Here is a 15,482-nt window from a genome sequence, read left to right on the forward strand (position 1 = left end):
AAAAAAACCACTGCTTCGTTTTCATTTTTGACAGCTTCGCCATCCAGGTAACAACCACCATTTGTCCCAACTGTGCAACTCCCTCAAGTTCAACTACGCAAATTTATCTCGTCTTCTATACCTAAACTGAGAATTAATTCGGATTTTTAGATGCCATCAGAAGTCAGCAGAGCCAAAAATTTATCATTGTGGGGCGTGAACACTAAACATTTTGTCCCTCCCCTTAAGAAGCTGAAGAACATTAAGGATAACGTTGTGCATATGTTTACTTGAGATTTTGGGAAATAAAAAGAATTATTGGGGTCAATTGACTGTAACTTGAACGCAAAAGTAATTATGTTCACAAACAAATGATTGCGGCACGGCACATCAACATTCTCAATTGAACAGATACTTCTATAGCAAACCTATGAAACTCAGAACCTAAAAAAAAAAAATTATGGTCATTGGCTCATTGCAACTACAAATTTGCCCTATTTTCAGCTGTTCATGCCACTAAATTCTTGTTGCTTCGGTAGCCATTAAAATGGGAGTCCATAAAAGTTGCTAAAATATGCCAGTAGAGCCCTTAACCCTTTCCCTGACCATTGTCTTAACAAACAGCTCCCCCGCCCTATATGAGGACCGGACCTGAAAAAATTAATCGACACAGAGATTTCTCATCAATAATGGCAAAACTAGGTTACTGCATTCAATCAAGAATGGTAACAAAAGATAATTCTCATGTTCTATACAATTGACATTAATGAAGATCTCACCAAGGGCCCACTGGCTACATAACGAAACCCAATAGACTCCCCATATTCCTTCCAGAAAACAAATTTCTCAGGGACAACATATTCTTTGACCGTCAAATGCAATGGAGTTGGCTGCAACAATTTAAGCAATTTAGAATCGAAGTCTTTATCACAAAATTCTACTGGAGTAACATAGTCTCATTTGAGGATTGCCTCAGAAACAGTAAAGTGGATCGCTTATGCAAATAAAAACTACCACGGGTAAACAGGGCCAGATTACAGCCATTCTTCAATTATACAACGCGAATAGACAGCCAAAATTCCAGGGCTAACCCGGTCCAACCTTGGGGACTCATATGAAATGGCACCAGTCTTACAACTGTAAGTTCCAATGTATTTGCATGAAGTACTCAATGCTAAATACATGAAAGCTATGTGTATTAACTAACCTGTAAATATTGTCCAAGTGTCAATATATCAACATCTATAGCCCTTAAATCAGCCATAGCTTGCTTCAACTCGTCGTCTGATTCTCCCAGGCCCAACATTATAGAAGTTTTTGTTATCATCCCCTTCTTGCTCTCTTTTGCATGCTTTAGAACAGATAAGCTCTGCTCATACCTGCATTACCAGATTAAATATAATAATCTCAAGTAGCAGCAGTGAGCACAATTTCAGAATGAGAACTAATCTATGAAAAGCAGATGATGTACTAGGTTAACTACCCTACTATCGAGACATTTACCCCTAAACTGGATTGACGCTCTTAGAAACAGACGGATGATTTTCCACGCTCTAGAAATCCATGGAAGTTCCGTATGTGTCATTTCGTCAACTTAAAGAGGCTTAAGTTACAATGAGTGAGAGCACATCCAAAGTTTCATAACTACAAAGAGCCACAAAGCAGGTAGACAGATTCTGAGAGGGATGCCTGGACAGGTTTTTCTCCATATCAAGGCTTTTGAAAGTGGTTAATGTGGTCTATCGCTGAAAACCAACAGTTAAGATGTGAGAATATGATCAGATGAATTTGGATTGGTGCAAACATGGGACACTTACAACTCAATCTCACTAATTTTTTCAACTAGAGGTCCCCAACACTTGCATCCATTGGTTGGACATGGAGAGGGAAGCAAACTTATACGAATCAAGTTTCCAAGTAAAGAGAATTTATAAGTTTCAGAAAGGAAGTGGCATGATTATCATAAGGTGCAGACCTAACTCTTACGGTAGGACCAGTTCACCCTATAATAAAGAGTTGAGGGACCATTTGAACGAAGAATTTAGTTAAGAGACCATTTGAATCGAAAATTCTTTAAAACAATTTTGCTTAATCCAAGTTTCTAGTTGACATCATTGAAAAATGCAAACTTCACAATTCACAGACCACATTTCATGTGCAAACTATGGGAATATATGGATTTCAAAGTCAAATCCTTTAAGATCAACACCAATTATGTACCATTCACATTTAAGTTTAACTCAAAACCCGTCTGCCTATCCCCAAGTGAACAAGCTAAGCTATGCTAAGAGGAGAAAGGGAATAGATAAGTAAGCAATGCATATCTTGATATAACTTGATGAGCCTGTTGACTTATCAAAAAGGGAACATCTACAACACATGACATTCAGTAGCCCCATTTCTCTGTGTGTAAGCATACAATAAGTTTGAGCATCTGTGCCTAAGCATGTGGCGCTTATACACGCACTTGCAGGCATGTGTATAGATCAATGTGGTTTAATGAAAATGTGCTGCTGTGTCTAATATCAAAATTATGGTACACATTAACCCAGAAGAATTCCTTTGGTGTCTAATTTCCCTTTGTTTAAGCTATATGGTGAATGGATGTGAATAATCTATGCTGCTAGCATAATGGAAATGACACTCCAACTATATTTATGCTAATTTGTGGGTGAACATAATAAGCATGCCCAAACAACAAGTTAAACGGACAATGGGTAGTGCATGATGCAGATGACTAGTAAGCAAAATATATAACTGAAAGGCTTTGGGGAAAAGAAATAGAAAAAAGAAGAAGAAAAATAAGATAATGGGTAGTGCATCTGACCCCGCCCGAGGGTCTCTGACAATTCGCTGGAGGCGTTTGACGGTCTCAATGTTGTGAGCAAAGACATCAAGCCCGGAGTAGAGCAGAGTGTCTACAGCCGTCAAGTCACCACGAAAGTCAGAAGTTAAACATTCAACCATGATGTCAGGTTTGAGAGTCTGCAAAAGTGCAAAATAAGTTTGTATTAGTTGAATGCATTACAATCAAGTCAAGGCTTATGTTGTCTCAGTATGTTGCCAAACAAACAGTGAGTATTGCAAGAGGAGGAAGGTTATGTGTGTATGAGATGATTAGGAAAGATGCAAAGTTAGTTATGGGGTGAGAGAATTACCTTGAGGGCTTGGACGGTCAGAGCAAAATGTCGACTTCCACCATCAGGCAGGTCATCACGATCGACGCTGGTTAAAACAATATAATCGACACCCCAGCTGACAATGGCGTTAGCAGTGTTGAGAGGTTCCATGGGATCAGGAGGTGGAGGGGTTCGGCTGGTCTTGACGGCACAGAAACGACAGCCACGGGTGCAGGTGTCCCCAAGAAGCATGATAGTGGCAGTGGAAATGCCATCCCCACCTCCATTCCAACACTCCCCGATGTTTGGGCATTGGGCCTCCTCGCACACCGTCTTCAGATTCAAACGGGACAATGACTCCTTGACCTCCTCATACTTGTTTCCTTGTGGGGCTTTCTGCCTTAACCAGTCGGCCTTCTTCACATTTGGGTCTCTCCCCGTGTGCAGGCCCCCCACCACCGCCTCACATCGTAACCTCCTAGACCTTGATTGCACATTCAAGGGTTTTGATGATGATGCTCCTCCTGCTGCTGCAGACATAATCTGGCCTTTTGGAATATCAATTGGGATTATTGACCAACATGATGAACATTGCACCTGTTGAATCATCATTTTCAATTCTTTCTTCTCTTCTCAAGATTTGATTGCAATCCACCACCAATTTCACTTTGAAGGAGCCTCCTTGTTTTTCCTGCGTTTGTAATAGTGCCTCAATCTTAAAAACAGAATCTAAACAGCCCATGCATTATACCAAAAAACAGACTAAAACATATTCATATCATTTGGATATAAATAAATAAATAAGCCGGATTCATATAATTTGATAAAATAAAAAACAGAGATAAAAAGTACGTAATTTTACCCTAAAAACAAACCAAACAGGCTCACAACAAAAATTAACCAAGCATATCATTCAGTTGGTTAATTTCCCAGGCATACCAACAGAATAATATTATTCCCAACCATGAACTAATACCAACAGAAATTAACTAAAAACAAAGAACTAATGCCTCAGAAATTAAGGGCCCATTTGTTAATGTTTTGAGGAGCTGTTTTCCATTTCTGCAAAATGAAAACGATGAAAAATGCGCTCAACGAGCAATAATTGAAAACACAGAAAACAGAACAATAACTAAAAGACGTTTTCCACATTTAAAAAAAAAAAACTGAAAACGCGGGATTGAGTTTTGAGAAACACCCCACAACCACATCAAGCCATACAGGACCTGGTTGCAGATTATTTGTGAAATTTTTTTAATTACTGAGGTGTTTCAATTAATCTCTGATCTAGCCATTCTATACGTTTCGGGTTCTACTAAAATTTGCAAACTGATGGTGTGGTTGTGAGGTTGTTGAGCAGCAGTGTGGTGCAGTAGTTTGACGATGAGCAATTTGACTAGCCGACGATATATTATGCTCTTCTGTCAAGTGTAAGAGCTGGTGGGAGGGATGGTTGGGTTAAACTTGGGTTAATTATAAGAGGCTTATTAGTTTTTGATAATTACATTCATGGTGTCACTCAAATTTTGTTCAAACATTTGATGTCCTAGCATTACTTTTTCGGTAATTATTTCTATGACAATGTGTTTGATTCATTATTCATTAACAGGTCTAAACAAACATACCACAGAACAATTAAAACAAAATCCCCAATTTAATTTCCACAAACCTAAGTCTGGAAAATCAAGTTGAAATACAGAGCAATTGGAGCAAGAGGACACATACGTACCTGATATTGAGATGAGATGAGAAAGAGAGTTAGCTGAGATGGAGCGGAGAGGCTGAGAAGTTTTGGATGAGAGAGAGTTAGCGGAGCAAGAGGATCGAAGGGATAAAATACAGAGAGATGAGAGAAGCTGACCTGCGTGATATTGAGAGGAGAGAGGCGCGGAGGCGGAGGCGGCTGAGAGACTGAGAGTGAGAGGAGCGAGCGACGAGACGACATAGAAGAGAAGGAGAGCACCCTACTTGTAACCTTGTTCCACCTTGAACTTTCCGCCATTTGTTGGGTTGGTACTCTACTACTAGCTATTCCACCCAATGCAGAAATAGTAATTCAGTGAAGAAAAAAAATAAAAATTCACTTTTAACCCCTGTTCTGTTTTAGTGTGTTAACAATTAAGAAAAATAAAGTATTAGAAATAATTAACTTTACTAATTATTATTTAAGACATTGGGCATTTTTGTTTGGGTTTTAATACCTAGGAAAGAATTGTTATTTTGGAATAGGCCAAAGATGAGGCCCATATTCGTTGGGTTTGTCTAAATTATAAAGGTAAAATACAATTTTATCATTTTGTTTAAAACCATATCTCAGCCCCTCTTTCTCATCTTCCTTATTCACTCCATCGATAACGACACCCCCTCTCTCATTTTCCATTTTCTCTTCATCAACGATACGACGCCCTTTCGTTCTCCTCTTCCTTCTTCGCTCAATCAACGACGATGGCACCCGCTCTCTCCTCTTCCTTATTTGCCCCATCGACAACGACACCCTCTCTCTCATCTTATTTCTTCTCACGCAAATCTCTGTTTTTCATCTGTGTTTTCTAGATCAGATTCGTGCCAGCCTATATGGATCTAACAATAGATCCGTTATTTCCATTTTCTAGATCAGATTCTTCTCACACGAAGTTCAATTTATGTATCTATTGATTTATTAAGACTATATCGAGAACAAAAATGTAACACCCCGACTCTATTTAATTTTCCAATTCAAAAGGTTAAAATTAAATTAACTACAAAATTACGAAACTACCCTTGGGGTAGGGTATTTCGGTCATTTTCTTGTCGGAAGAATTTTGGGTCCACCAGTGGTTTGGTTGCGTAGGTGGTTCTGAGATGAATTCGTAGACAGACGGTAGGCTTGAATTGGAGTTATAACGAAGTTTTGGCGATGAAATTTTTTTTGGTGGCAAAATCGTAAATAATTCGAAAAGGGTATTTGTAAAAAAAATCAGATTCTTCAATTTCATTTCACTCTTTCTCTCTCTCGCGAACTCTTTCTCGTCATTATTCACCCGAACGGAAAAATCCACGCCGCCATCACTTCCGGCCACCTCAGCTCTCGAGATTGGTCCCAAAAGCTTCGTCTCGACGTCCTGGTCAAGACCCACTAGTTTTCGTCGCCGGAAAACTTGAGAATAGTCAGCAATATCGACTAGTTCAAATCGGAGGTTTTCCGATCGTTGCACCACCGCTTCAGTCATCCTTTTCCGGTGTTAAAGGTGAGATTTCTCCTTCTTTTTATCTGTTCTAGTTGCCTATTGCTTAGGATGGAAACGATTTTGAGGTTTTGGAAGTTATTTTCGAATTAGGTTTTTGGCCGGTTTTCAATTCGAAATTCGGCCAGTTCCCGGTGGTTTTGGGCTTGGCCGTAGTTGAATGAAATGCTTCCCTTGTTGAGTAGGATCTGTAGCCGGGAGGATGACTTGTGATTTGGAGATTTTCCGTCGTCGAAATTTCTCTGCACACCCGCTTGCTGCCAGCGCGTGTGGCGGCGTGGGCAAGTGTGGTGGAGCTGCAAACTGTTCCAATGTGATCTTTACGTTGTTGCGAGCGCGTAGGATTTCGCGGATCTCGATTCCGAGGTCGTTTGACTATCGAACGGATTATCGCATATTGTGCGTTATTCGGGTTCGATATGTTCCGATGGATCATTTTCAAATTGAAGTATGTTTCTTTAGATACCCTTAGGATCGTGTAGGATTCGACGGATCGTAAAACTGAGTCCCGGATACTCCGAAAATGCCAACCCTAGGGTGAGGGTTTCAGAATCGTCCAATCGTGCGATCGTGAGCGATCTAACCATCCGTTTCGGACCAAACTTACAGGACGTGTATCCTAGACCTCGTAAAACCTATAGGAACTCCCGAGAAGCTAGGGTTTTATTTTAAAGTTCTGTTTTGAAGCGCTTGATATTCATCGCATTTTCGTATTTTGAATCGTGATCTCACCCAAAGATACGCAGCAGCGGACCTCTAAGGGTCAAGCTGTGTGGGACTACTTGTGAGTGGACTTTTCTTTTGAAACTTAGTATGATTTTATTCATGGGAATATGGCATATTGTTTTATTATGTCTATTAATTATTTATATACGCTCGAATGGGATTTCGAGGTTTTCGTAAAACTTATTATGATATTTGAATTTTGAGAAACTATATTTACATGCGGCTATGCATGGGGTACTTGGTGATTAATATGAACTATGGAAAGGTAATGTTTGATCTGTTAATTGGAGTGCGTTAAGCACTAATTCATGTACCTCCCCTGATCTGAATTTGGTTACGGATATTGGATACTTTTGAAATTATTAGAACTCAGAACATCCTTGAGGGGATGTTGCTTTGTGGACCCTGGATTTGGGGTAGTCTATGCGCGTAGGATCGGTATTTCAGCGCATAGCTTTGATATCACCTGCTACGTGTTGGTGAGAGTTAGTCCCCAGTTGGACGGCTCGTTCCCTAGACACATGGTAAATTGAGGAATGGCTCTGCCATGTGGACTAGTCAAACAGTCCCCCGGTTGGATTGTTTCCCCGGTACAATTAAATATTGGTTATATTTATATACTATTATTATTATTATTATTATTATTATTATGTTATATCATATTATTATTATGTATGTATTTGTATATATAAATATATATATATATATATATGAATGAATGTTCTTTCGTTCTATTTCTCGGTAAGGATACTTCCTCGCCGGTCGTACCTTTGAGTACGTTCATGAGAGTCTAATCTCTCGGGACTCTTAAGTTGAGTGGTGGGTTTCGTGAAGCATTATTCACGGATTACGGATTTGAGATCCGGTATATATGTGTTAGTATATGTTTATCTACTGTTTCTGATAGTTTTGTTAAGCTTATGGTTTCATTGCATGTTTTTATAAAGGTGGGGGTTACACTACTTTGATTTCGCTTGAACTGAACTTAATTTTTGTCCACTCACAACTTTCTTTTTGCGCCCCACCAAGATGCGAGCTCTGCATTGAGCCGGACCGGGTGCATCTTGGAACTCGAGTCTTAGTAGAGATTCTTGGTACTTTTTCCTTTCAGCTTAAACGGTACTTGGTTGTATTTTGAATTCGTAGATATGCTCTGTATCACCCGCTGAGGGTTTAAATTTTGTGAGGCCGGAGGCCTTGTTTGTAAATTATTTTATTGCTTGTAAAGCATGCTGCCAGTTGGTTGTATTTAACTGTAAATTTTGAACAAGTTGAAGTTTGGAAATGTTCAATTTACAGGGGAGACTCTGCCAAATTTTTGGTAGAAAGTCTCAGTCTTTAGTAAGTGGGCCTGGCATCGGGTTGATGTCGGTAATTAGGCGGGATCCGTCCCAGATTCCGAGGAATTTGAGGGCGGTTCTTGTCAAAAAATTTGTGTCATTAAAGATCCATATAGTCTTAATAAATCAATAGATACATAAATTGAACTTCGTGTGAGAAGAATCTGATCTAGGAAATTGAAATAACGGATTTATTGTTAGATCCATATAGGCTGGCCTAATGGATCTACAAAATTGAAATAAGAATCTGATCTAGAAAACACAGATGAAAAACTGAGCTTTGCGTGAGAAGAAGGAAGATGAGAGAGAGGGTGTAGTTGTCGATGGGGCAAATAAGGAAGAGAAGAGAGAGCGGGTGTCGTCGTCGTTGATTGAGCGAAGAAGGAAGAGGAGAAAGAGAGGACGTCGTATCGTTGATGGAGAGAAGAGGGAAGATGATAGAGGAGGCGTCGTCATCGATGAAGTGAATAAGGAAGAGGAGAGAGAGGGGCTGAGATATGGTTTTAAACGAAAGGGTGAAATTGTATTTTACCTTTATAATTTAGACAAGCCCAACGAATCTGGACCTCTTCTTTGGCATAATCCCAAACAACTAGACAAACTCTGGATTCTGAGCTCTAGGGGTTATTCTTTGGCTTGAAGCTTGTTGCGGCTAAAGGGGTGGCTAGGCTTTCTATTGAAATGGATTCTATGACTGCTGTTCAGCTTATCAAGCAGCATGTTCCTAGTTGTCTTCATCCTTTTGCTAGGGTGATTGCAAGTAGTATTGCTTTGATGAGTAAGTTTGAATTTGTTGAGCTTACTCATGTTTATAGGGAAAAGAATGTTGCTGCAGATTGTTTGGCTAATTGGAGTCTGAATATGGATTTGGGGGTCTGCTATTTTGATGAAGCTCCGGTTTGGATTAGTTTTATCCTTATTGATGATTTGTTGGGGGTTGTGAAGCCTCAGATGATTAGTGTTGGCTAGTTGGTTTTTTGTTTATGGGGTTTTCCTCCCTTCTTCATCACAAATAAAATAAAATAAATAACCAAACAAAATGCCCTATGTCTTAATTACTAATTAGTAAAGTTAATTATGTCTAATACCTAATTTTTCTTTTGTTTTATTTACTTTACTGCTTTTTCTACAACACCTATCTTTTCTTTTTGCTCCACCAGCGTTTATTATAGGGGAGATTTAGAATCAGACGTGGGCTAGAAGATGGCATCTCGCCATGGCAGAAAATAAACGCTTGATATAGCAAAGCGTCCGTCAACTTGTTTATTACTCCCATCTTCATAGATATCAGAAATTTAGGGTGATGTTTGGTACCCTATTCAAATAGGAAACTCAAAAATATACCATTAATTTCCAGTATAAATCAAATATTATCCTATTTAAAAATAAAGATAATACACACTTTATGTGACAGAATCTGGGCTGATGCTGCAACCAAAATTTTTAAGTCTACATGATCCAGAAATGAAACAGATTACGCTTATATGGACAGAATTTTTATCTGAGCCAAAACTCTTGGATATGGAGTACGTGAATCAAGAAGGAGAGAGCCCTAGCCAGATTCATCTGAATCTGAAGCATCAACCATCTTTTCCAAGGAATCCATATCGCCAGCTTCAGAGATCGCATGTATCCGTAATTTGTCTGCATCTTCACTGGGCATAAGAGAAAAGAAGAAGAATTAACCAAGAGCACCGAAAACATTGATCTTAAAGTTTCGTTCTGATCACAATGGCATGGCCATTTCTTTTTCCCTCATTCTTTTAAAAAAATTAAATAAGAGCTGAAAATTAGGATAGAGGCCTACTCAGTAACACCAAATATTTCTTTGACAATTAAGGAGCTATCCCTCGAACAGAACTCTGGCAGCTGCCAAAATTTTCCAAGAAGATTATTAACATATTGAAGGTAAATGATTCACAAAATAACCAAGATAATAACCAAGATGAAACAAGGCAAGAACTAATCATAAAATGACAAAAAAATCAATGAAATTTTAGTGATGATATGCAGATTTCTCAACCCAAAAAGAGGGGGGAGGAAAAGCTGTTCTATACACTTATGTAAAAACTCAGAATCTTTGAGGCTATGGTACCAAAATGACACCTATTTGCTGAAGTTGGCTCACCATAGATGCGGAGGAGAAGGGGAAACCAAAAGGGCTGCAAGGGAGCAGCGGGACGAAATGAAGAAATCGCAAGGAAGAGCAGCAATAGAGTAGGCAACCGGGTTTTCGTCCAGGGAGCTCCAGTTTTGGCCTTCGCGTCTCTGTTATTTTGGAGTTTTCTAGCCTAATTTAATAGGGTTTTAGTTTCTTATTCCTAGTTAACTTGTAGCTGAAAGTCTTATGCATTATAAATAGGACTTTTAGGGCTAGGTTAATTTTGAAGCAAGGCACAAGAGAATTTAAGAGGGAATTCTAGGATGTTTACAAGGGCATCAAGGGTTTTAACAAGGATGAGAGAAAAGAGAGCTAGAGTTCTTGTGAGAGCTAAGGGGGTTCAAGTTGTAACCAAAGTTATTCTTACATACTAGTGAATTTCTTGGGTGGATCACCCAGAGAACGTAGGCACAAGGCCGAACCTCTATAAATCTTTGTGTTCTTGTGTGTTTGCTTTACTCTCTTCCTGGTGTGTGTGTGTGTTTTATTCTAACGGGGTTTGTGTGTGTGCTGCGCATATTCCATCAACAACAAAGTCTTGGAGTATTTTCGCACAACACTATTTTCGTGCTCACAATTCATAAACTTAACCACCTCTGTACAAAAATGTTTTAGGGACCCAATTAGATAATTTAACCAATGGAGTTCGGACCGTAACCCTCACATGTGTAAAAACATGTTTGACCATTCCCAGCAAAAATGAATTCGCGGCAGGAAAAAAATTCTAGCATCCAGCGGGTACATACCGAGACCGCCCTCATCACAACAAATTGATCATGCGACCAGCATGTGAAATGAGGAAGGTGAGAGGGTTATTTTGTATGGAAGAATTTCTCCAGCGTAGCACAACTGGCAAGAACTTGTTTGGGAACTTAAATAAAATAAGTGAAATATTTTTTCTTATCATGCGGTAGTTTTTGACCATGTCTAACTGAACAAAATAATTGGAAAAATTACCACAAAATGGGAATATGTGTATCGTGTGACTTTATGCGAGAAGAATAGAATTTTAATGACAAAAAAAAGATGGTGAGGAAAACTGAAACATACAAGGAGTTGATCAGAGTCATTTTTTTGACTCTTCAGTCCCTTACCTCTGACAGATAGAAAACCTTTCCAAAAAGGGCTTGAACAGCTAGTTTTCTCTTGAAACCCCTTTCAGTGTAGCCTGAAATATCCATTACAACTGGGCCTGGAAGTCGCAAACAAGTAGTCAGCATCTGATAGCACTTTTTTGGAAAGCACTTTTCTAACTTCTCAATGATAAGTTCGTTAAATGGTAAAGCAACCAATTAGTATAGCAGAAAGAGTGCTCGTTCTAAATGCACTAGAAGCATCCATCTTTTGTAACTCACATGTTTAATGATAAGGGGGTATCAAAAGATTAGTGTAGAAGAAAGAGTGCACATTCTAAGCATACTAACTCACATGTAGGAGGAAGTGGTATGGTCCTCAGCATATTATTTAATTTTCGATGGAAAATGAAATGTTTTGTAATTAGACCATACAAGTAATGAGAGCAGTTGTTTGATGAGTTAGTTACCTTTATCTCGTACAATTCTTCTTGAAATTTCATTTAGAATTTCAGCAACCCGAGAGTCATCGAACATGGAAGCTTTTCTGAGCTGAATTAAGTTGGAAACCACGTCTGGGTTGAACGGTTTTTCATTCAAAGTATAGCGAATGTACTTTCGCAAAATATCCTCCATGCCAAAACCAGTCTGAAAAATTGATTACCGGCTGTTAACAAGCTCAAAATGGCAAAAGTTTACATGCACGCACAAACAACACAAATGAAATTGTTAGAAGGAGACAGTAATCATTGAATAGTTTGGAGACAATTTATAAATGTAAGAAGAGCCATATAGCTGCACTGATAGGGTTGCTCCAGGAAAACCAATCCAATTGAACAAATTAATGATTTTGAAAACGACCCCATGTCAACAATAAGCCAACAAACAGCTACTTGGTTCAGCAGAGTTGACAATAGTGTAACCATGATAAGGTAAATTATGACATTAATGGTGTAGAGTACTAGTAATTTTTACAAATTACAATCCCATGAAGAGACCAGCATCTGAATTGGTCATGTATAAGTAGAAATGTCACCTTCTGCACAAGTTGGTTCAAAGCATCAGGTTTGGGTTGATCTGCGCCACTTTGAAACAAGTCGTCTATTGATTTACATAGCATAGCATTTTTATTGACCTGTTACAAGACAATTAATAAAGTCAAGCGAAACTAAATACTATTAGTTCCTAAACCATAAACCCTAAACCAAATGAAGGGAAAAGAAATAGGAAGAAGAAGAACAGGGGGGAGAGAGAGAGAGAGAGAGGAGCAGACCAGTCTCTTGCGTTTTTGTCGAGGGGAAGAAAACTTTTTAACGGTCTTGACAAAGGCAACGACGAAAGTGAGACCGGCATAGGCCAGAGGAAGAGCCAGAATCCAAGGGAGAGAGCTGGTGCCCACTCTGGGTCCAGGAATGGCCTGGGATACGGAGCCCGTGAACTCCACGAGGTCCAAGGCTTTCTCCTGAATCCATGGCAGATCCTCTTCCACCTCTTCAACTGCTTCTTCTTCTTCTTTACTGGTTTTGTTAACACTAGAATTCGAACCCGAATTACTCTTCGCCGCCGCTGATAGAACGCATAAGGGTCTGCGTGCTCTGAGTGTCAGACTGAGAGGTCTGAACGTAATTGTGACACGACGAGTATTATAAGAAGGAAATACGAACGGGGAACTCTTTGAGGGGCTGCGGGGAAGAAGCACTTGCAGTTGGGAAGAAAAGCAAGTCGCAGAAGCGAAAGCCATGAGCCAGTCTCTTCTCCTCACTTGGCTTATTCAACTATGCTGCCTACAACCCTTATTATTTCGGAAAATTATAATTTTAAAGTGATTTTTCATATTGGTAGTTTTTATTTTTACAATGCAAAACCTCTGTAAACCGTCTTTTTTTTTTTGGCAACTATTATAAAGAGAGGCTGAAAATCGGGTACGGCCGTGCGGCTATACGATTTATGAAAAAGAAAAAAAGGAGTTCCCGCATAACGCCTAGTTGCTCACGTGTAAAAAAAAGGGTATAGCCGATCGGATATACTATTTTTTATAAACATTAATAAAACCAAGTATAGCTGTACGTCTATACTATTTATTTATTATTATTTTATTTTTTTAAAAGGGACTCGTCTAGCGATTAGGCGTCATGTGTCCAAATAAGTATAGTCACGCTGTTATACTAACAAAAAAAAAACCAAGTATACCGGTTGGCTATATTATTATTATTTTTAAAGGGCTCCCTAGCGACTGGGCACCCATGTGTCAAAATATGTATAGCCGAGCGCCTATACCGGTTTTTAAGAAAAAAAAAATCGTAGTATAGCCCCACGGCTATACTATTTAATTGAAAAAAAAGAAGAAAAAAGGACCCTCCTACTTCCATTCGTTTATACTTGATAGATATTAATTTGCTAGTTTCAACATATCTGAAGCAGATATTAATTGGCCACTATATACCAAATTTTTTTATTTTTTTAATATATATTATTTTTATTCAATAATATGTGAGAGTTCTTTGTATAATACGTCAATTTAGTGTGACTTACTGAAAATTTTCTTGAAATATATGTATGAAACATGAGAAATACGTACAATACGAGTATTTTATATTTGTTTTCTTAAAAACGTGAATTTTACCGAGTCTTTAACACATGTACAGAACACGGATGTAGTATTGAAAAATACTTATGTGTATAATAGAGTATTAAACGTGAAAATGCTAAATTCTTTATGTGGGTAAAAACTCTGGGAAAGTAAAAAATTAAAAGGGGACAATAGACAAAGACTCGGATAATAGCCTAATAGTAATGGATTCTAAACTATCCTTATCGATAAACGAAAATAGGGGATAAAACTTAAATGAAAAAAAGATCCAAATATTTATATAACGAGCCAATCGGCTATACTATTTATTTTATAAAAAAAATTAAAAAAAAAGTAAAGCCAGGCTATACTATTTTTAAAAAAATTGGAAAAAAATCGAGTACAGTCCGGCTATACTATATCTGAAAAATAGAGTTGCCGCTACGCCAAGTTGCCTACGTGTCAAAAACGGTATAGCTGGGCAGTTATATTATTTTTTAGAAACATTAGTAAAACCAAATATCGCCGCGTGGCTATACAATTTTTTTAAAAATAAAAAATCGAGTATGGTCGCCCGGCTATACTAATTTGTGTTTGAAAAAGACGGCTCCGTAGCAATTAGGTGTCTGCGTGTCAAAACAAGTATAGCGGCCCATCGATACTATTTTGTAGGAAAATCGTGGTATAGCCGTGCAGCTATACTACGTGTCAAAAAAGGTATAGCCGCGCGGGCATACTATTTAATTAAAAAAAGTAAGAAAAAATGGTGTTGCTTGTCCCCAAAGATCACTATGAACAACCTCAAATGGTGTTGCTGACTTTGAAGACACCAAAGAAAAAGGAAGCTTAGTAAATTTGCCTTTTAAACAGGACTGACAAACAACATAATTAGTAGAACTAGTTGAGGAGAAACCAGACCTCTCCAAGGCAAGTTGAACAATGGAATTGGTGTAGTGCCACAAAGTGGTAGTATTACTTTTCGTCCAAGAAATGCAGTTGCTGAAGAAACAAGTAGAGAATGGTATAGTCGTGCGGCCGTACTATTTCATATACTATATTCAAGGAGTATAGTCGCAACGATACTAGAGTGCGCGACTAGAGTGATTGTTTATTAAACCTTGCTCTTTATTAAGATGCCTCATTAGAAAGGAGCAGTTCCTTTCAGTTTGCCCATACCAGTTTCTCCATATTTCGTTCCTTCTTCCATTGCTATTATATTTAAAGAGAGAGAGAGAGAGAGAGAGAGAGAGAGAGAGAGAGTAGAGATGGCGGGAGTGGGTGTTGTTGTAGG

The 15,482-nt window shown here is 38.6% G+C and overlaps 2 protein-coding genes across 4 annotated transcripts; both read right to left on the minus strand.

Annotated features, from left to right (window-relative positions):
- Positions 1-285: 285 nt before the first annotated feature.
- On the minus strand, positions 286-5,119 carry LOC103321122 (Radical SAM superfamily protein). Of its 3 annotated transcripts, none has more exons than XM_008222883.3 (7): positions 4,960-5,119; positions 4,828-4,879; positions 3,138-3,789; positions 2,807-2,964; positions 1,187-1,358; positions 759-869; positions 286-630 (listed from the first exon to the last, which is right to left on the minus strand). In XM_008222883.3, exons 3-7 carry the CDS (start codon positions 3,708-3,710, stop codon positions 547-549), a joined length of 1,098 nt encoding a protein of 365 aa, XP_008221105.2. In that variant the 5' UTR covers positions 3,711-3,789; positions 4,828-4,879; positions 4,960-5,119; the 3' UTR covers positions 286-546. The 3 variants fall into 3 exon arrangements, with proteins under 3 accessions (XP_008221105.2, XP_088901514.1, XP_008221107.2); XM_089045388.1 differs by lacking the exon at positions 4,828-4,879 and adding an exon at positions 4,768-4,827 and having other exon boundaries at positions 4,960-5,097; XM_008222885.3 differs by lacking the exon at positions 4,828-4,879 and having other exon boundaries at positions 4,960-5,107.
- A 4,628-nt stretch (positions 5,120-9,747) lies between these two features.
- Positions 9,748-13,410, minus strand: LOC103321120 (ribosomal RNA small subunit methyltransferase J). The gene is made up of 6 exons (XM_008222882.2): positions 12,896-13,410; positions 12,659-12,757; positions 12,093-12,270; positions 11,644-11,741; positions 10,196-10,257; positions 9,748-10,043 (listed from the first exon to the last, which is right to left on the minus strand). Exons 1-6 carry the CDS (start codon positions 13,361-13,363, stop codon positions 9,941-9,943), a joined length of 1,008 nt encoding a protein of 335 aa, XP_008221104.1. The 5' UTR covers positions 13,364-13,410; the 3' UTR covers positions 9,748-9,940.
- Between the last annotated feature and the right edge of the window lie 2,072 nt (positions 13,411-15,482).

This window comes from Prunus mume, linkage group LG2 (genome assembly GCF_029339155.1).
Source record: "Prunus mume cultivar Tortuosa linkage group LG2, ASM2933915v1, whole genome shotgun sequence".
Lineage (NCBI taxonomy): Eukaryota > Viridiplantae > Streptophyta > Magnoliopsida > Rosales > Rosaceae > Prunus > Prunus mume.